The sequence below is a fragment of the Eupeodes corollae genome, chromosome 2 (genome assembly GCF_945859685.1).
Source record: "Eupeodes corollae chromosome 2, idEupCoro1.1, whole genome shotgun sequence".
NCBI lineage: Eukaryota > Metazoa > Arthropoda > Insecta > Diptera > Syrphidae > Eupeodes > Eupeodes corollae.
Window position 1 is genome coordinate 145,364,618 of NC_079148.1, and position 22,146 is coordinate 145,386,763.

Below are 22,146 nucleotides of genomic sequence, written 5' to 3' on the forward strand. Positions count from 1 at the left end.
GAAGCGTTTATTGCCAAATTTAAAAAGGAGGAAGTAATATTTCTTGACAATTCATAATACAACTCATGATGGACTTATTGGATGCCTAAGGAGCTTTTTCCTCCCATTTTTGTTGCACACATTTGTTCATCAACACAAAGCCGATGTAACATAGGAATAGACCCAAAACGTTCATTGAAATGATTTATCAATGGTCTTATTCGGTGTAATTTGTCGTATCCAGGCTGGCCCTTATGCACCATGGTAGAATTGTCGTTGAAATGGAGAAACTGACGTATTTGTTCGAACCTCATTCGAGTCATTGCATTTCGGATTGGTTCGAATGAATGTCTTCCCCAATAAGAACGAACATTTGGATATCGGTACACAGACATAAACATCATGATGCCGATGAACTGACGAATCTCTTGTTTGTTAGTAACAAACCGAGCTTCGATTTTCTGTTGACAAGCATATAAATTCATTTGGTCAACGAGGTGTTGATAGAAATCATCAGTCAAGAAGTATTGAAAAAAATCAAATGGTGTTTTCAGAGCTTTGACGTCATTTGGCAACTCTTTTTCACCCCGAAAAATGATTTCATTTACATGCACTTGCAAGTTTTTCTTCTTCCACATAATAGACCGGAACTCCTGAGCATCATTTCGCATGCAATTAAAGGGCCCAATAAATTGACCAGTTGTAGAAATATCTGGATCTGGACCATCTTCTTCCTGTTCCAATTCGAAGCAATTTGAATTGCGTTTTCGTTTCCTGGAACGTGGAGTAACACCATCAGATACAACACTACTGGAATTTGATTGCAATGTAGCAAGTGCAGCAGCAGACGTGGAAGGCAACGATGCAAAAGAGCTAAAATTCAGACTTGCAACTTCAGGATCCATCAATAATTCAGTTGAATTTAGATTGTTTTGTAAGCAATCGTCAATCAAAAACTCGTCTTCTGAACACATAAAATCTGGATCATCAAAATTATCATCTTCATCAAAATCTTCACCATCCATATCTTCACTACTCGAAAAATATTCAACAAGGTCAGCTTTATCATCCTTCGTCTTAAAAAGATTCCTCAAAGATTTTCTCGACATATCTACATGAGAAACTTGGAATCAGTATGTACTGGGGAGAAGAAAAAAATTACACTTAACTACCTGAGGCCGCCTCTAGGCGGGCTCCAAAAAAACACTCATGAACGACACAAAGAACGAAACAGCACATCACTTTTTTTCACAAATCAACAAAAAATAATTTATTTACTTACTCGTAATTTTTCCAATAGAAATTTACCAATATTAGATTTTTTTTTTAATTTGAAAAACGAGGTTTTTAAAAAAATATTTATTTTACAAAAAATACCACTTTTTTAATTTCAATTGAATGTAAATCGCGAACAACAAGCGCAAAGAACTTGCAATAAAAAGCAATGCACAAAACAATATGTAATCTAGAGGTAAAGCCTAACAGATTATTGAAAAAACAAGAAACCGCTACCTTTGGCACTTGTTTAATTAAGACCGCCTTGAGGCGGGGTGAGGCATTAGAGGGAAGCGTTTATTGCCAAATTTAAAAAGGAGGAAGTAATATTTCTTGACAATTCATAATACAACTCATGATGGACTTATTGGATGCCTAAGGAGCTTTTTCTGTAGACAATAATGATTTAGGTAAGTTTTTTGCGCGATCAATTGAAGGTGAGGCCAAGCAAAGTTCCAGATTGGAAATGGTTGATATCTGAAAACAAACATATTAACTCCAAATGAAGTTCCGAACATGTCTATTTCTATTGAATTATTTTGACATTTCGTAATTCTATTTGGCTAAGAGAGGCAGAAATCTGCTGTTCTCGATCCGATGCAAACAAATTTGTGTAAAATTGAGACGTTTTATTTTTTGATCGCAAACACAGCTTTTGCAATCTGTAGAAACACCTGAAAATAAATATTAAGTAAAAAGAAAAAATGCTACATAACATACAACGGAGCAAACTCTGATGAATATACATTTCTGACAGACAGTGAGATCCGTCACAGATCAATATTTTTTTTTTTAAATTAAATTAACAGATGAAGCATAAAATTTGATGTCTGAAAACAATCCAAAGTGAACGCCACCTCACGAAACAAAATTTAATTAAATTCCGAGAAAATAAGCAAAAGAATATTTGTAACTTTTGGATAAAAATGTAAAATTTAAATCTGATTTGAAAATAACAGGAAATAAAAATGGATGAACAAATGTCAATGAACGTGGTTTCCAATTCAAATCCTTTTGTTTCCATCAGTGTTAAAGCTTATCATGTGAAATTGAGTGAAAATGACAGCCAAATCCCCTAGAGAAAGCCATTTGGAAAACAAAATATATCTGATGGTTTAAAGATTATATCCCTTCCAGATATGTACGTTTCTTGCAAAGATTTAAGATTCTAGCATATTTTAAACTTCCCATAACGAATTATTTAAAATCGGTACAAATTATCAAACTACAAATTTTAACACATTTTGACGTTTCAAGGTCCCTGGAATATAGTTCCATTTCTTTGAGAGAGAGAGAGAGATCTGTGCGTTTCTTTTTTTCTTAGCTATATGTCAAATACCTGCAGAGATATCGACAAAACAGCTTAAACTTGAATTATTGATTGCTCATTTTTCACGGTTTATTATATGACGAATTTGTTTTTTGCAACAAAACCAAATATTTCAAAGAACAGCAATGAGACTTTATTAGATTCGGTCGTATCTTAAGCTTCTTTCACTTCAAGAAATATCGTTTTAAACGATGGAATTGACTTTATTCGAATAACAAAATCGCGTGGTACTATAGCCAAGTGTGTATCCACCCTAACATATTTCCAATTCTACTTTGCTCTTCTCACAAAATATCTTATCAATTTCAAAAACTCACATCACATAAAAACTCTTCGACCAATAAGAGAAATGTCATCTGTCAAATATCATCTGGTAAATTTTTCCCTTTAAAACATTTCGCTTTTCGCGACCGATAAAAAATACCAAAAAAGTTAAATAACACACTCCACGAAATAAGAAAGAGATTGAAATGTTATCCTCAAAAATTCGAATTGCGTTTAATCGACAAAATGCCGCTTTCATGTGTTTACAATCAAAAGTAAGTAATTGTGAAATTCCAAATGAAATACCTTCGAACCGCCTAACCTAAAATCTTTTTGGTGTTATTTGCAGGCGAATGGGTCATCGGTGCTTACACCACTCTCGGCGTCCAGTAATCGAGATCTGCACATCGAACACTGCAGGAGGCCAATCCGAACACTCGATCCAACGGTTGTCTCAAAATTGACACCTCTCATGGGAATGGGGAGCGTTCGTTTTGCCAGCGAAGACATCGCTGGAAAAAACATCGTCGATCTCACACAAATCCCCGAAGCACCTCCCATCCCAGAACCCCTATCGGTGACTGATGCCGCGGTTGAGGTCCTAAATGCAGCTGGAGAGCCAACATTCGCCTCCTTGGGTCTGGGTGGCTGGACTCCTGTGGGCATGGTCCAGAACTGCATGGAGTACCTGCACATTGGCTTGGATTTGCCTTGGTTCGCAGCAATCGCTATTGGAACGTGTGTGGTTCGAACACTCATCTTCCCACTGGTCATAGTTTCGCAGCGGAATGCAGCAAAAATGAACAACCACATGCCTCAGCTGCAAGTTCTGCAGCTGAAGATGACCGAAGCCCGTCAGACGGGCGATGCCATCCAAAGCGCACGCTACGCCCAGGAAATGATGCTCTTCATGAAGGAGAAAGACTTGAACCCATTGAAGAACATGGTTGTGCCCCTAGCGCAAGCACCACTCTTCATTTCCTTCTTCATGGGTTTGCGAGCTATGGCCAACACCCCAGTGGAGTCCCTCCGCGACGGAGGACTCTGGTGGTTCACAGATCTGACCGTGGCAGACCCCTACTTCCTTCTGCCAGCCATCACAAGTGCCACCCTCTATCTGACCATTGAAATCGGAACAGACAGCGCCCGTCTCTCCGCCCAAAACATGCATCTAATGAAGTACGTGCTGCGTGCCCTACCCATTGCCATCTTTCCCTTCACCATGAACTTCCCAGCGGCCATTCTGTGCTACTGGACCTGCAGTAACTTTATTTCATTGGGACAGGTTGCCGTCCTGAAGATTCCCGCCGTGCGGGAGTACTTCAAGATCGACAAAATGGTCACCCACAGTCCCGAAAACCTGCCCATGAAGAAAAAGAAGAGCGGCTTCGTCTCTGGGATTAAGGAATGTAAGTAGAAGTTGATAGGTTTTGTTTCTCTACTAATGTGTCCTTCTTTCAGCTTGGAGCAACATGAAAATCACCCGACAGATCGAAGAACGACAGCAACTGGATCAAATACGCTTCGCCAAGGCAGGCAGAGGTCCCCTCGTCAAGACATTCAAGTATGATCCCACCAAAGCTCCACCCGCTGCGGCGGCGATGGAGACAAAGAGAAAGGATTAATAGAAACACATCCAACACCTCAGTGTGTGGGCTTTATTTATTAGCTTTAAGGAATTAATTAACAATCTTGTATATGTACAGAAATAAACACTTTGGCGCTAAGTGCTTTTGTTAGGAAAACAGGCTTCGGTTTATCCTTTGGTAGCAATGCATTGGTTTATGACCTCAGCGAGGTGTTTGTTCTCCAGGGCGGCGGCAACTCGTTCCTTATCGGCCAATTGCTTATTCACAGCCATCTCCGAGGCATGGGTGCCGGGGGTTATCTCAACATTGACCTTGAACCTTGGAGGAAGAGAGCGAAGGAGCTTCACTCTAATTGATAATCCAATGAGTGTGGCCATGCTGCAGTGGGGAATTGTTGGTGTGAATTGGATAGAGACTTCATTTCCTTCGTCGTCGACTTTAATGAGGTCTTCTTGGACGACATGTAGTTCCTCGAGAGACAAAGGATGCTCTGGGTCATTGATGCTACGGATTAGGTCTGAATAAGGAAGATAATTTCTTTAGTGAGGACATTTTTTAGGGATTAAATTAAATTTACCAAAAATTTCACGAGAATCAAATGGATCCGGAATACTTTCGTTTTCTTCTTCTGCCGTTGTTTCTCTCTCCTTGCATTTGCCATAGACATTTGGGTTTATGTTTTCTATTTCTGTTGGCATTTTTTAAGTTATGTTTAATGAGAAAATAAAATGAGATGAAGTATTTTGTTGGGAAAATTCAAAAATTATTTGCGTCTTGAGTTTTGCTTTTATTTTTAATTCACGAACTTTTTGTTTTTGACAATTAAAATAAACGCGTTCAGTTAAATAGATAATGCAGTGGTTGCATTCAGCTAAACAAAAACAACACGGTGTTGCCTTTGATTGTGAACAAGTAAAACTTAGTCCCCTTACACACTGAGAAACTTGTTGTTGGAATTATCTTTTGACGTAATTAAGGTTAAGGTGCACATGCCTTTTTTATATAAATAATAAACATTTCTAAACGAATGCAATACGTTTATACACAATAAACATTGTTGCGGAACACCAAAGAGATTTTCACTTTGTAGACAAATATAAATTTTCAGACATATTTGCAAAAATATGAAAAAAATATTTTTACAATGCAAAAAATATCAATTGCTTTGGTGTAAGGAAGCGTTAAGTCTTTTGGCAGACTTTCATAGGAAACACGAATTTCACATTTTTTAGATCGAGAAAAAAGATAAAAATGAAGTCGAACTTCATTTCTGCATTAAAGAAAACTCAAGAAATGCAAATTATTGTCAGGCTGAACATGTTTATCTTTATTATAGCATCTGAAAGTTGCTGAAATGTTTCTATAATTTCTTTAAGCGAAATTATATCAAATGAAAGAGGAGTTAAATTTAATATTTCATTGCATTTTTTGCATAATGTATTTTTTGGAGAATGTGTCTTTGTCTTTTTATTTTGCTAATTCAAATGTGAAAAGCGTCAAATTTTTATGTTGACAGATTCAAAACAAAAATCATGATTTGATTTTTTTAGGGGGCTGACATGATAATGTTCTAAAAGATTTTGTTAGCTGTTTGAAATGTTAAATCAAAGCTTTTTAAACAAGTTGAGTATGGTCACGTTCTTTTTTTAAGACAACCATTATGAGTAAAAAGAACATTTGTTTCGGGAGTCAGTGTCCTTAGCGAATGAGAAAGAGAGCATTTTATAAAGTTTTTTTTACAATATTGTTTAGCTAATATTATATGTGTAAGCGGTCTTAGGAAAGCAATTAAACAATGTTTATTTCAATTTATAGTTTTTATTTAATTTCAATAAGATAAAATACACGATTTCAATGAAGCGACTTTGTTTTTTTATGCTAAAAATCAGCTGAACTCACTTAAAAACCAAAATAGAGAAGAACATATTTATTTTCAGTTTTTTAGGCATCTGTCCTCTTCTTTCATATAAAGGTGTTAAGACAAGAAATATTTGTGGTGAGGCCACATTAAAATATATTTTGACAATCATTTGGGTCCTACAACATATGTACTTAATTTCAGCAATGTTCATATTCAAAAGTCTAATGAAATAGACTTTGCCTCGGTTTTCCAAATTACAAGTTTCTGAAACTTGAAAAAATGGCTGCTTAAGAGAAGCCGAAATAACAAAATGTATAAAAATGTCAACTGAACGGTCTTTTTTCACAATTTCTTTGAATTCATAAATTTTGAAACTAGCGTGATAATAAAATGCTTTAAAATTTATTCCTGCGAGCAAAATTTTAATACCAAAATAAATTTCATACATATTTTCAGAAACAAAACAGTCACTTTTTCCCAATTGAACCTTTTAATGTTATAATTGATTTAGTGGTTTCTTAACGAGTGCAATAGAGCTGTCAAAAACTAGTATTAGTGCAAAGAGGGTTAAATCTTTCATCTAAAATCAAAAATAAATCTGTTTGCAGATATTGCCATATGGAATGTAAAAACAAAATAAATTTGTGTTTTGTCAGATCTATATAAAAAATAAATTGATTTATTTAAGCCATATAAAACTCAATTAATTACAAAATTAGGAAGTATATTACACAAGTTTTCAAAATGGCAAACGTCAGATATGATAAAAAAAAACTTGAAAACTAAACTAAAAAAAAAGTTACTTAAAGGGTTGAAAAATCGGTAATTTAAAACGTCAAAGTAATAAAGTTCCGCTTTCAGTTTCATGCAAAATTTTGATAAGCTGTCATTTTGACATAGGTTAAATTAACTTATACAATTATTGCGATTTTTCTTGGTTAACTTTCTGAACCTGCCCATTCTGTAAGCACAGCCCAACGAACGTTTTACGAACGATTTACTTCATGGAATTAAAAATCGATCTCAAGTATAGCAGAATCTTATTTTACGATTGCTTTCGTTTCGATCAAAGTATGTCTCATTGTCACTCTGGAGGAGGTACTGATCACACACCTCATGAAACCGCAACCCTGACCCGAATTCTTTCAGTGGCCATATTCTCCGCCCAAGAATAGTCTGTTATCTGTTCCTAACAAGGGAAATCCGCTCGAAGGACCACAATAAGACCACAGTAAGATCTTCCTTTGACACGTTTGCTGTAAAAATAAAACACATACAATAATGTCACGTACTTTAATTCTTTATTTATTGCAGATAAAAAGTTATACAATATTTTTGTGTTTCTCTACGAACAATTCCTCCGTCATTATTATTTTCAATTGAATAGTCACTAAAAAAAATAATTGGATTCAATGTTCTCGGGTCGTGTATAGGTTGTCATTTCGTTTAATACTTGGATTTATATAATTTTTGGAACAATTTTTATTTTGTTTTCTCTGTTTTCAGTGGGATTTAATAGATAAAATGTCTAAATGTATTTTCTTTTGTAAAAAATTATTCATCAGTTGCATTGAAATATCATATTTTCAATATTTTTTTAAAATAAATTATTGTAAAGTATAAAAAATGTTTTTTCATCAATTTCATGTTGTTCTTGTTGTTGTTGTTGTTTTTCTCATTCAGTTTCTTTTTGTTTAACAATTAGGAGTTAAAAAGAGTAAACTAATTATTTTTATTAATTTCATGGAAGTCGAGTGCGTCGTCGTTTGGGTCACTCGGTCGGTTGGGTCTTGGTCTTCAGAGTCGTTCTTTTTTATTCAGTTGAGTTGTTGTTTTTCCGTTTTTTTTTTTTAATTTTCGTTTCTGATTTTCTTGTTATTTTGACGTCAAACTAAACACTTGTATATTCTGTCGTCGTTTGTATTTTTCGGATATTACTGTCTGTGGAAAATAATAAAAAAAGAAACATTTATGAATAATATTAGAACGTCTTAACATTTTTGTGTAGACAAGATTCAAAGCCGAAAGTCTTAAACTTTGGTAGTTTCGTTTCGTTTGTTTTTTTTTTTTTGTATCATGGTGCGTAATTTTTCTCACTGGTACTTACCACCGGACTTTTTCATATATTAGTTGTTGTTTATTTTTATCTCAAAAAAAGAAGAGAGAGCAGAAAAGGAACTCCTTTTCAAATCATCTCAAAACTTACCTTGAACTATTAAACACGACGAACTCGTTTGCGATTATTTTCGCTTGGTTCCTCTGCGTCCATTACCTGCAAAAATGTTTACAAAATTTTATTAAAAAACACTTTTAATCATTTTAAAAACCTCTACCTTAATTTTTGAACTACAGATTTCAACTCCATTCAATGTGTCAATTGCATTTTGGGCACTTTCGTCTCTAGCGTATTTCACATATCCGCAGTTACGATTTGGAAGTAAATATACATCAATGAGGCTTCCAAAACATGAGAAGACGTTCTTCAAAATAGCTTGTGGAATGCTCTGCAAAAAGAATTCAAATAATTTTAAGTTTTCTTTAAAAAGAAATGTCAAGAGAAAATCTCGCTTACCGATGAAAGTACAATAAAAAGCCTGCGAGCAACTTGTGCATCTGGGGAAGCCATTGGTGCTGCAGGCGGCAAGTTTACGCTACAAATTGCGTTATGGTTACGTTCCGAACGGGAATTGGGTACTTAAATAAAATTATTCAAATTAAAATAACTTTTCAATACTTCTAAAATACCAACCATCCATCATAGAATTGTCCAAACGAGGATTAATGACAGAGAATTTTACAATCATTCTCTCACCAACTGGATACTCGAGACCATGAATTTTCTCCCTAAAACATAAGAAGAGAATTTGAAGATGAGAAATTTTGCTAACTAAAATTAAGACAAAATCTTAAATGTGGCCGTGAAATCGTTTATGTTAACTTGTATATAAAAATGTACAATGGTGGTCCTAGGACTCTTCCTTGTGGTAGACCGGCTTTAAATTTCTTTAGATCAAATTTAGAACTCGAAAGAAATGAACTAAAAAATCTTGTCAAACAAAGGAGCTGGTTTTGGAAAAAAAGAAGAAAAGCTGAAGGAGTTGGCAAGCTTCGAGATAAGGCAGTTTTTAACCGAAATTAAAAAAAGTGTCAGTGAGCTTAAATCTGATTCAGTAAGCTGTGAAGACGTATGCTTCAACCGAATACTATTTATTGAAAGCAAAGCGTCTAAAAACTTTAACAAGAACCTAATTTCATTAGTGAAGATGTCATGTATGATATGAAAACCCTTGTAATGATTAAATTAGTGCGAGCAATTAGGGAAAGTGTATACTGATTAGGATGAATAGAAGCGGGAAACAAATGCATACTACAATTAGTGGAAAATATTGAGCTCCCTAAAGCAAACTAAATACGTGTAGTGCGGCTAAAAAAAGAAGGTTGATGGTAGAACTTTACGATCAATACTCGAAGTACGGGAATTACAGTAAAAATGTTTGAGGGAAGGATTAAAAATGGCTATTTCGCTAGACCTCTGTTTTTTAAAAAAAAAACGATGATACGATTGCATGTAAGAAACACTACTAGATTTCAAATATTTTAGTTGTACAACGGTCAATTATCATTCTTAGAGCTCTCTTATGAATTCTACCAACGATAACTAATGGAGGACAACTAACTTCTCTGTATAAAATTATAGAGATTAGATTACAGCCAGATCAGAATGTGTAGAAAAAAGGGTTGTTTTGTCCAAAATAATGCAAAGATTTGTTTCAATTTGTCGGCTATATGAGCCATCAAATCACCGGTGGACCTATATCTACAAAAACAATATTGCTGGTAATTGAGACGCTTTTCTTCCTCAAGATATTTCTTGAACTGCAAACTGATGACCGTTTCCATGACATTGCAAAGAAGGGACGCAATTGCAATTAGACAATAGTTAGAGGGGGAAAAAGATACACTGTTCATAGGGACAGGCCGTTTTTTATCTGTTGGGACATAAACTTGTAGGATAAATGGTTTTTGTAATGTTGAATAACATCTCTTCAATACAATAGAAAAGACCAGCTGATTTTTGTATATCAAGATCTGGCCACTGTGAGAGTTCGAATTTGTCCGATAGAATTATTTACGCTCTCAATTACAAAAGAAGTCAAGACACTCACTAAAAGCCTCAAGTATTTAATTGCGGTGATCTATCTAGCAATGAGATAAGATTACTCTAGAGAGTTAACAAATGGTGCGTCATTTACAACGAGCGCAGGAACGTTTGTTTACAAATGATGTATAAGCAAGTACTGAATACCGTTCAGATCAACAAAGCCGATGAGAATCACCACTTAATTGTTCTCAAATCAAACATAAACATCAACTTGGTCAAAATTATAAATCAATACCGTTTGGACATGTGGTATTTAACAACGAGGCTGTACAAAGAAAACAATGCTGAACCTAAGAATTTCAAAATTAAGGCGCCAGTTATAGCTATCATTGGTTTTTAATCATTGAGAACAAACATTGGATTTTTTTGGCAGGTCGTTTATAGCTATCATTAAAAATGTCTGTCTTTGAAAAAGATTTCCTGATTGAAATCCACCGAAAAATAAATGCGCAATTAAACTTTTTTTTTCTTCAAAACAAGATTTCCGATCGATCAGTATATAATTTTCATTTTCAATCAAAGGAAAACACCGTTTAATATCGATTTAAATGATAACTGGCCCCTAAGTCCTTCATTGATCTACTTCGTGAAAAGTTACAGGTCAATAGGTTATGGGCCAAATTTCAATACAGAAAGGTGAACAAAATTAAAAAAAAAACATAATTTTGAGTGCAAAAGAATAATTAATAATATTTTTTAAATAGCAGAATCTCTAAGAACACGATGACTATCATCTATGGAAATATAAGCCGGTGCTTTTATTAAGAATGAAGATACTCGTTTTCAATCCGAAATCAGATCCAACAGTAACTGAATAGACCAAGAAAGGTAACGATGAAAAGAAATTACTTGAGTTATCAGTTGAAGGTAATAAACTTAATCAGTCGTGGGACAATCTAAAATATCACCAACAAAATTAACACTCATCAGCAAGGTACAAATAGGCGTTAAGGGTTTAGCTTAAGACTTCAAGAGGGATACCCAATATAGATAATCACCCTTATTTTGAGATTCATTTTCGATCAAAAGTTATTCGAATTCAAGAAGATTTAATTTTGAGATTTGTCGATTCGAAAGTTTGCTGATTCAATCGAAAGTGCATTAAAAAAAACTTTGAATTTCGAATGATTCGCATCAAATGTCATTTTTGTGTCGTTCTGATATTTTTTGGTGAATAACATATAAGTTTTAACAATTTGTATTCGATAATTAAACGAAATTAATTATATTGACGAGTTTTGTTTGTTATTTTATAAAGGGCACAGTGGGGAGCAAAAAAAAAAGTCCAATTCGAATGGATTTGATGCATCCCTTATCCTTCTTCTGTTAATTTGTTCCTCACCATTTTCACTGCAAATGAAACAATTGCCATTTTGCTGCTAAAATATAAATTTTGTTGAAACAAATTCAAATGGGTTTTCTTTTGTTTTTTAAAAAGTCACAGGTGTAACCAGATGTGTCTGAAATAAATAGTGGAACCATTAATACGCAAACGTCATTTTGTTGATTTCAAATGAATAATTAAAAATCTTTGATTCAACATTTACATTCAATTAATATGACTCGAATAGTCAAATCAAACTTGTATTTCACTAGACATATGCTTTATAGTTTATTTTCTTCTTTTTCAAAAAAAAAAATCATATTTTCGTTAATGCATTTGAAAATAATCAACTCATCCCGGCTTTTAGCAAAACATTATTTCGCTTAATGCTTTTGGAATATGTTGGATTAATTTTCCGAACATTTTTAACAAAAATTTAAAAGTCTGCAGACTTGGTCACACTAAATCAAAGCAAAATGTCAAATCATTTAGAACAGATGATCTCCAAAATAAGGTTAATTTCGGTTCATTTTCTGCAATGAATATTTTTCTTTCAAATCTCAAAATAAACAAAATTTATTCGAACGAATAGATCTACTCACTCGAATCAACGTTTAGTTCGAATCTCAAAATAAGCATGTATCTTTTTCGAGAACAACAAACAAATTTAGATGACAGAGCTTAACTATGATATTTGTGGGCTATGACGACGAAGGATCAAAAAATTATCGCTTAGTTATCAAGATTATAAAGAAAATAACGTAATCAGATTACTTGATACTGATTTAGATTAGGATAAGGGAAATAAAGATGAACCGAAAGTTGATACATATATCAACCGAAGATAATATGATCAGCGATCCAACCTTGAGAGACGGAGTAGTAGAAAAAGCGCGTGACTCAGATAGAGCACGCAGATGGAAAAGGACCTATGTTGGTTGACGAACAGATGAATGATGATTGGAGTATCAGGGACAATCAAAGACAAGACATTGCCCAATGAGAAAAATCAAAGAAGCAAATATGGCAAAGGAAGACCTTATAGAACAGCCCAGAAATTATAAGGAATCTTTTAACTTAAAAGTACAAGTACAAAAGGACCTAAAAGTTAAAACGTGATATCAATGGGAACGTCCCAATACTTAATAGATCAATCGGAGATTTAACCTGTTAAGTTATTAATAAATGTAGATGACATTATCATGTCAAATACAGATTAATCTCCCATTTAGAAATTCTTCAGAGGTAATCAAAATTCAGTTAAAGGAGAAAGCAATGCTTTGAAAGACTTGATAATGACTTTGGCCTCAAAGGACGCACAGAATTCAAGTGTCCCAATAGAATAGAACCGACATAAGTATTACATACCAAAGCCTTGACTTCCAAAAACTAATCGGAAGCAATTAAAACAAGGCAGGATATTACAACAAGCGTATCGTATCGATTTCAGCAACAAGCTTCTCAAAGTTAAATAGACTGGATTGAACTTAAAAGCGTTGGTGGACAACAAAAAGAAAAAATCGCTAATCGATCTCAGGATATATATATTGTCTATAAAGGGTGGAGCTATAATTTGATGTGCGTCTTATTTAACAACTGAAACGTAGTTCATAGCTTTATCTAAAACATGTAAGAAATAATTTTGGCTTAGAAAACTTCTGGACCATTTGAATCATACTTAGACTCAGTCAACTCTTATTATGACAAAATATAGGTCATAATAACTGTCAAGAAAAACCAAGAAAGAGATTCGTTAAGACAGTTCATATAAAATAGTGATAAGAGATAACAGTGTTTAAGTATATCAATAATTTGAATAGACGACTGTATAATTAACAATTCCAGTTCTGAAATGAAGACCGTTTTAAAGACCAAGTCTTGAGCTCATGGTCTAAAAAGTATGGAAAAATATTGTGACCATAAACTTCAGCTTAAGTAACTTTTATATCATATATTCGTCCTACTTAAGAGTCAGCACCGATTCTTAGCGAGTGCATTTTAAAGATTAAATAGAAAATGAAGCTTGAATTTAACTTGAGCCATAATGTGCTCTCATAACACTGTTCTCTTCATCTAAGTACTAACCGCACCCTGGTTGTTTTCCATTATTCGACTAGAACCCATATTTTCATCGTGGTATGGCCGTTGACCAACAAGTTTGAGAAAGCTAAATGTAATAATTTGTTACTCAAAACTTACTTTGCATAAATAGCAGCTTCAGGTGTGTTATATGCGACTGTCGCTTCATTTGTTCTTGGTCCATCTTAAAAGAAAAACAAAAACAATCAAAATTGGATTTCAAACCAAATTTGTGAATTGTCTTACCCTCTCTGGTAATTTGACAATAGTCCAAACCCGGCACAATATCAAACAAGCGCCACAACTGATCCTGATTGACGCTGCTGCTGCAAATCACATCCAAAGTAGTTGTCATCTGGTCAACAGAGTTCTGCATCTTCAAAAATGTAGCCATCTCACTGCTGGAATTGTTAATTTGGCTATTACTGCTGCTTCCATTGCCCCAATCGTTGTATCGATTGAAGGACTCATCACGATGGCCATCACGTCCATCGCGACCACTATCTCGATTGCGAGATAATTTGGGCTCAGCAAAGACAGCTTTGTATTTGCCTGGGCAATTTTCGAAAGCAAGAGCAGCATGATAGAACCTAAAGAGGAAACCATTAAAATTTAAATCTCCCGAAACCACACTCGATTGAAAGAAAAGTCTCACCTATCATATCGAACATAGGCAAAGCCTTTGGAAGTTCCGGTTTGACGGTCTTGCATCACTGACACAGAAGCCACATCACCGTACTTCTCGAATTCGGCACGAATATCCTCCTCGGTGGCGTTCTTAGGGACAACTATGAACAAGCGAACGTATCTATCGGGTTCATTGTCCGTGCGGCCTTGACTTTTACTACACAACAATAACAAAATTGAAGTTTATGAATTGTCCAAGAGATTTTGGTCGATTATTGAACTCACTTAGCTGCAACAATAACTTTGACTGGTCGCTCCAATTTACCAATACGCTTGCCATTCATTTCCTCCTGGGCCTGAGCGGCTTCCGAGGTCTTAGCGAACTTAACATAAGCGATACCTTTGTTATCTCCAGTCTTCTTATCCTTTACCACCCAAACGTCTTCGATTTCACCGAACCTGCAGAAGGCATCGCGAAGTTCATCTTCGGTGTTTTCTTTGTTGCCGATAATGAACAATCGAGACATTGGAGGTTCGTCTCTTTTATTTGAGTTGGAATTAGAATTCGAGCGACTGTTTTGATCATCTCGGTAACTTGAACGGAAATCAGACATTTTTATGGAATTTCTTTACGATTCAAAGATAAATTAAGTAAATGTGATTTTTAACTTTTTTTAGGGAGTTTTTTTGATTTTAAAAACAGACAAATCGATTACAATTTTATTTTAATCAAGAAAACCAAAAGTCGAAGTCGTCTAGAAAGAAGTGGTTTAATTGGTTTTCATGAAAAAAGATGGAGTCAAAGCGTGAAAATAATGAGTGCGTTCAGCAAAAATAAACACTTCAAGTTTGCCATTAATACTTTTTAGTATGACAGGGTACAGAATAAGTACTAAAAACTCATCGTGATTTAAAAGAATCAATCATTCAGTATATTTTTCAGCCTTGATTTAAAAATGCAATATAAGCCCACATAATTTTATGTATATTTTTTAATGCCTCGATATACGAAGACTCTATTTAAAAAGTGTTTAAGTTCCAAAAGACTATGTTGAATATGACCACACTTTAACGTCAAGTTTTTCTTTTAAATTTCATTTGACATTTCTCAACTTAGATTTCAGACTAACTCAAATTCTTCATCAATGGTCAGAATGGTGGTAAGAAGTGGCAACAGTGGATGATCGAACAACTTTCGAAAAAAATCATCTTCAATGATGAGGCACATTTTCACCTGAGTGGATTCGCAGAATTGCAGCATTTGGGAGAATGATAACCCAAAAATTATTGTCGAAAAACGAATGGACCCACAAAATGTGACTGTTCAGTTTAATGACTGTTCGCATCATCGGGCCGCATTTTTCATAATAAGGCTGGTCAGCAAGTTATTCGCTATTGTGAGATGGTAACGAACTTCTAATGGCCCACTTGCCACACAGCTAAATTAAAAATGGCTCAATTGCAGTATCTTATATATTAGCGATGTCAATTGGCTGTCAAAATCGTGCGATATGCCACTGTTGGACTTCCTTCTTTGGGGTTATTTGAAACAAAAGTTGTGCGTCGATAAGCCACAAACAATTAAAGTACTAAAATATGAGTTAAATTCGGCACATTAACGGCAATGGAACCTAAATTATGCTTCAGCGTCATCGAAAATTTGAACCATCGGATGGAGGTGTGCCGCCGAGGTCTCGTTATTTGGTTCCATACATAATTGACCCTTACCAATACTATCTTGGTAAAAAGAATTTACAGTAATTTCCTTAATTATTTATGTTTTGTTCAAGATTTCAAATTTAGACAGCCTTTACTTTTTTTCATAATTACAGATATGAGTCCATCAACAATTTAACATTTGAAATTTGACGTTTGTACATGAATACTATAACTCTGACACATAGATAAAATTTTGATCTGAAATATTCCCGCGAACCACTGAATCCGTTGAATAGGTTGCGGAGGGAATCAAATTTCAAGTAATAAAAGTAAAATACAAATTCAACCCTAATTTTTATAGCAACTAAATTTAAATAAAATCATAATGAGGAAAGTGTCAAGTGTAATCATAACTCAGCATTTTCTCTCAATTTTGTTTCGCGTTACGTTACGTATTATGTTTCCATATTTCACCAACAGATGCTAGTTATATGGCAAATGTCAAATAAATTCAAAAAATCAAAATTAAATTCAAAAAATTCTATGGATTTATTTTAAAACAAACCAAATTATAAATTTAATAATATAAATTATGGGAATCAAAGAACTATGGACTGTCCTAACTCCATACTGCGACCGAAAACCTTTCTATGAACTCCGAGGGAAGACAGTTGCCATCGATTTAGCAGGCTGGGTGTGCGAGAGTCTCAATGTTGTTGACTACTTTGTCCATCCTCGACAACATCTCAAGTTAGTCAAACCTTACTCCAGACTTATGTAGTTTCCTCTTTTTAAAACCCTTGTCATCCTCAGAAATCTCTTCTTTCGGACCTGTTACCTCATTTGGGAGGAAGTCACTCCTGTTTTTGTTTTAGAAGGAACTGCTCCCAAACTCAAGGCAGATGTTATGGCCAAGAGGAATGAAATCCAATTCCGGGGAGTTAAACCGAAGGAAGCACCTCCAACACAACCTGATGGAGTGGTCCCAGTTGCAAAGCCAGTGAATAAGGAAAAAAATCGATCAAGATTCAATCATGTGTTGAAGCAGTGCGAGAATTTGCTCCTGGCAATGGGAATAACTTGTGTTCAAGCCCCTGGTGAAGCCGAGGCATATTGCGCATTTCTCAATAAGAAAGGGGTGAGTCCTCTGAAAGTCCATAAGAACTTCACAAATTGCCAAGTTTTTCAGTTAGTTGATGGTGTCATCAGCCAGGATTCGGATTGTTTTGCTTATGGAGCCGTTAAAGTCTATCGGAACTTCTCTGTTTCAACTCAAGGCACCTCATCGGCTTCTGGAGGAGCTGTGGATGTTTATGACATGATCAAGATTTGCCAAAATATGGGTGGGTAGACGATGAAAAGATTTACAAACAAATTAAAGGCATCTCTTACCTCTGCAGATTTTGGTCAGAACAAAATAATTGTCATGGGTTTACTCTGTGGTTGTGATTACTGTCCAGATGGCGTGGGTGGAGTTGGTCGTGATGGAGTGTTGAAACTCTTCCAGAGATACTCCAACGATGTGATCATTGATAGGTCCGCTGAGAGCATCACAGTCGAGTCCTATAGTTCATCTATTTTCTTTTTCTCCTATTCCAGAATCAAATCTTGGAAGCAAGATGATGACAAATACTCGGCTCTGGAAATGAAAGTTGACGACAAGAGCTTTTGCTCCAATTGTGGGCATCTTGGAAAAACCATAAACCATACAAAAAGTGGGTGTGCAACGTGTGGAACACATCGTGGATGTGACTCAAGTCGTTGGAGGTAAGAATTTCTCTTTCTCTTAATCAAATTCTTGGATCACTTGTATGCTTGTTTTTTAAAAAGAGACGAACGCCTTGCTCTCAAATCCGAGCTAGCTCTTCGCAAAAAGGCCATGTTGAGTCCAGGCTTCCCATCGCAAGAGATCATCGATGAGTTCCTAAGAGAACCTCCCTCGATTCCTAAGCTAAATCTCAGTTGGAAACAGCCAAATATTGTAAAGTTCATAAAACAGATTGCTAAGCTTCTCCAATGGCAGGAAGTTTACTGTTTTCAGAAATTCTTCCCTCTTCTCACGCGATGGCAGGTTCGCTTTATCCAAAGTCAGCCTCCCAACTCTGTGGCATATGTGGTGCCCGAGGAGATTGTAAAAAAGCGAACTGTCAAAGGAGTGCCAAGTCTGGAAGTTCGGTGGAAAGATCAGAAAAGTTTCTTCCACGGACTAATTCCTGATAATCAATTAGAAATATTTGCCACAAATGATCCCAAAGGTATTCAAGATCTATGGACAAGTGTGGAACCCTTGAATCTCATGGAAGAGGCATATCCAGAGATGGTCAAGGAATTCTTGGCATCCAAGGAGAAGCCAAAGAAAGTGAAAAAGACCAGAAAACCTAAGGCCCAAGATGTCTTGAAAGATAAAACCGATTCTTTGAATAATTTGAATGATCTCTTGGAAGCTACAAATGAGGTAGCCAAATCTTTAAAACCTAAAAAAGCTCCAGCGAAGTCAAAGCCGAAAAAAGGCCTTCAAATGATTGATAAGTTTTTGATTGCCAAGAAACCAGAAACAACCACAAAATCCTCATTCAATCCGAGTGGTTTATGTTCAACTCCAAAGAACAAGTGTTTGCCATCGGATATCGACAGCGATGACGATGATTTTGACATGTCAGGGATCATAAATGGAATCATAAGGAACACTGAACCACCCATAGCCAAGCACAATGGGCATTTTCTTCGCTATGAACCTGTCAAGTTGGACAGAAGTGTGGATGATCTCGATCTGATCGTGGCAGAATCAAAGAAACGAAATATTTCTTGGTCAATTTTGGACAAGTCATCCAAGAGATTCTCCCTGGATGACAGCATAGATGCCCTGATAGGAGGAAAGGAGAATGCCCTAACTCATGTCGATAGATTTTTGAAGAAGAACTTTTCTCTAAGCAAAAGAGCGTCCTCGTCGCTGATAAAACAAGAACAACCCAATTGCAATACGAGTTACTTTTTTGGCTCGAACTGTGTTGCCGACGATGGAGAGGATCAGTTTGAAAAATCTATGGATGTAAGTTTATGTAAAAAGTCTTTAGAAAACGAAGCTATAATGATAAGTAGTGATAGTGATTAAATTTATAAGAATAATAATCAAATTGCAAATATATGTACAGTAGAAACTAACTCAAGACGTTTTTCTTTTTAAGCTCAGAGCAGGGGACAGAGCTTTTTTTTTTAAAGAAAGAATCGTTTTTTTAGCGCTCAGGTTGTGTTTCTTTTACTTGGTGAGAGCTAATGGACTCTTTCTTCTTTTAAAGAAAGTGATATTCGTAAAAATGGATATGGACTGTACACCGCCGCTGTCCGATCCGCCGCCGTCCGCTAGGTGGATCTTTTTCTGCAGATGATAAATATTTATTTTGTAACAAATTATGTTCTATTTGTTAAAGAGATATATCTAGACATTTGTCTAACCTTCTTTTTGGTGTTTTAAACATTTTGTTCATTTACATTCGTACAATCTCGAGATTGTGTCGCGTGTGTGAGCAGCTTAAGATCGCGAAAAATCTGATTATCTCCCTTTCTATAACTCCCATGATGTTAACACCTTTTACACACATTTTCAAGCATAACATTTGCTACAATTTTTGTCTCACACATTTTCTGATAAGTTGAACCGTTTCAGAGATATATGACAGACAGTTTTCAGCTTAAGCAATGTTTAGGACATTAACATGGATTTTGAAACAAGTTTCCAGATTACTTTTTCAGGTGTGAAATCCTTATTTTACTTTTCTATTAAACGATCCAGTGGCTCTAATTAAACTTTACCTAGAGGTTATTCTGTGCTGTGGCTCTACTTAGAGATGAAAAGTGATTCCAATATAAACCAGACAAATTGTAGAAAAGACTAGAAACTCACGCAGTTTTCAAAAACTTTGGTTTGAAAGTAATTTTTGTTTTTGTATGGAATAATGTGAAAATAATGTTGAATACTTACTTACGTACTTAAGGAGCTACAGCCCTGTGTGAACAAGGGCCTTGCCCCACAAAATGTCTCTATCTACCTCGGTCCCTAGCTAGATGTGTCCAGTTGCGCATTCCAAGTTGGGTGAGGTCATTTTCCACTTGATCCGCGATCTTCCTCCACTGCGCTGTCGTCCTGTGGACGTGGATTCGAAGACTTTCCGGGACGGAGCACTGATTTCCATGGGCTCTTCGCGACTTAGCCATCTAATTCGTCCATATTTATCCATATGGCCAAGTCTATTCGTCATTCCATCTTTTCCTCAACTCATATTCCATGCACAAGTAGATCACGCGAACAACTTTTCTCTCAAAACGACCCAAGGTGCTTTCATCCGCTTTTGTCATAATCCAAGCTTTAGAACCGTAAAGCAAAACGGGCAAGGTAAGGACACTTTGATTGCTTGAGGGAGGGCTTTACAGCTCAATTGCTATCTTAGCTCAAAGAAAAAGTGGTTATAGAAGTAGGACGTATTCTTCGTTTTATCTGGTGTTGTTTTCTGCGCGTTTCATAGCGAGAACCTAGGAAGAAAAAGTCGGTAAATATCTGAAAGTAAAGTCTGTGTTGTAGGTCCTTTCTTGATGACAGCATGTACATACCTTGTTTTGTCCTCATTATCAGCTAAACCCAAAAACACTCTATATATATCTTCACTCTATATCTTCGTACGTATCACACTCTAAAACCCATTTGTTTACATTATTGTATTTGTAATGTGTGTAATGTGGACGAATTCAACGAGAAAAATTAACGGCTTACACGCATACATAAAATAACTTACTAAATTTTTAGGTAAAATGTAATAAAATTAGAGGAGAAATCACACGCAAACTTAAATAAGTTTATGAGTCCGATTTCCGGTTTAGCTTGTAGATAAACCAATATGGCTACCAAGGATTTATATCTTTACTAGAGTGTTTTTGGCTGAACCCATTTTTCCCGTCTCTGCCTCACATTCAATTTGATTTCTCAATCCATTTTTGTAAGTTTTAGTTCATCATTATTTACTGCTATTTCATAGTCTATAAATAGCCCATCGCCATGACATTTTCATGTGCAAATTTCTCTTTATCTTTGATCTGTGGTAATCGGAAGTAGAGAGAGAAGCAGTTTGTAAAATTTTTGGTCTAGTGCGGATGCGGATGTTCGCGATCGTCTTCTCTCGAAAATCGAATTGATAAACAAAAAATTATTAAAAAATGTTAAGTAAATAGTTAAGTTTAAATGTGTGTTAAAAAAGCATTAATAATTTCGAAGTGAAATGCTTTCTTTTTGTTTGTAAAATATTAGTTTTGATTCAATTCATTTTTGTTTTTTTTTTTCATTTTTTTTTGTCCATACTTTAGTTGGTTCGGTCGATTTCGATTGGTTGGTGGCGGTCGGCTCGGCTCGACTCGGTATTGTTCGCTGTTGATGTTAATTGGCGGTTAAATTTAAAAATTTGAATTTAGTCTTTTTTGGTGATTGCAAATTGTTTTGTTAAAAAAGAAAATTTATTTGAAAGTATTTATTTTTATTTAGCCGTAAAATAGTAAATTAAAATAATAAGAAAACCGGTCTTAAGTTTGTAGTTATTTTGTTAAATAATTTAAAATTCAATTTAATTGATTTTGTTTTAATAATCTTGCGGTCGTTTGGTCTCGACGGTATTGGTTTTGTTGGCGGTATAATTTGAAAATGGGGTAAAATAATGGGTAAGTAACTTTTTCCTCTAAGAACCTTGACAAAACGTTGGTCGAAAAGATCTAGAAACTTTAAAAATATTTGAAGTTTAAGCTTAGGTGGAAAATCAACAGTGTAGCAGATTGTATCCCAGCTTTTTTTTAATTGACACTTAAGGGAGCTGAAAACATATTTGGGAAGAAATTATTTCTTAAATATTTCAAACTCGAGATGTAAATAAAAAATGGGATAACAATTGTTAAAGAAGTTGAAAAGGTAGGTCCAGTGTTTTCTTCAATCTGAAAAATTGTGTCGATATTAAGTTCTAA

General features: G+C 35.2%; 4 protein-coding genes across 5 annotated transcripts in view; 2 read left to right on the top strand and 2 right to left on the bottom strand.

Annotated features, from left to right (window-relative positions):
• LOC129945531 (RNA-binding protein 45) overlaps positions 1-15,270 on the bottom strand; it is a 292,274-nt gene extending 277,004 nt beyond the window's left edge. Inside the window, exons 1-8 of one of the 2 annotated variants that reach the window (XM_056055337.1) lie at positions 14,776-15,270; positions 14,519-14,707; positions 14,110-14,453; positions 13,984-14,047; positions 9,048-9,142; positions 8,871-8,992; positions 8,632-8,802; positions 8,513-8,570 (exon numbers count right to left, since the gene is read on the bottom strand). In XM_056055337.1, coding sequence (XP_055911312.1) covers positions 8,514-8,570; positions 8,632-8,802; positions 8,871-8,992; positions 9,048-9,142; positions 13,984-14,047; positions 14,110-14,453; positions 14,519-14,707; positions 14,776-15,104 — 1,371 coding nt within the window. In that variant the 5' untranslated portion in view covers positions 15,105-15,270 and the 3' untranslated portion in view covers position 8,513. Of the gene's footprint in view, positions 1-7,577; positions 8,571-8,631; positions 8,803-8,870; positions 8,993-9,047; positions 9,143-13,983; positions 14,048-14,109; positions 14,454-14,518; positions 14,708-14,775 lie in introns of those variants that run through there. The other variant, XM_056055336.1, reaches the window with a different exon arrangement.
• Positions 2,945-4,593, top strand: LOC129945532 (mitochondrial inner membrane protein OXA1L). Its single transcript, XM_056055338.1, has 3 exons — positions 2,945-3,123; positions 3,198-4,257; positions 4,310-4,593. Exons 1-3 carry the CDS (start codon positions 3,055-3,057, stop codon positions 4,471-4,473), a joined length of 1,293 nt encoding a protein of 430 aa, XP_055911313.1. The 5' UTR covers positions 2,945-3,054; the 3' UTR covers positions 4,474-4,593.
• LOC129945533 (MIP18 family protein galla-2) lies at positions 4,470-5,255 on the bottom strand. Its single transcript, XM_056055339.1, has 2 exons — positions 5,015-5,255; positions 4,470-4,954 (listed from the first exon to the last, which is right to left on the bottom strand). Exons 1-2 carry the CDS (start codon positions 5,133-5,135, stop codon positions 4,605-4,607), a joined length of 471 nt encoding a protein of 156 aa, XP_055911314.1. The 5' UTR covers positions 5,136-5,255; the 3' UTR covers positions 4,470-4,604.
• Positions 15,271-16,660: 1,390 nt separating the features above from the next.
• LOC129945284 (flap endonuclease GEN) lies at positions 16,661-19,261 on the top strand. The gene is made up of 6 exons (XM_056054942.1): positions 16,661-16,899; positions 16,963-17,287; positions 17,339-17,492; positions 17,550-17,685; positions 17,749-17,916; positions 17,980-19,261. The coding sequence occupies exons 1-6, from the start codon at positions 16,742-16,744 to the stop codon at positions 19,259-19,261; spliced, it is 2,223 nt and encodes a 740-aa protein (XP_055910917.1). The 5' UTR covers positions 16,661-16,741.
• The last annotated feature ends 2,885 nt before the right edge of the window (positions 19,262-22,146 follow it).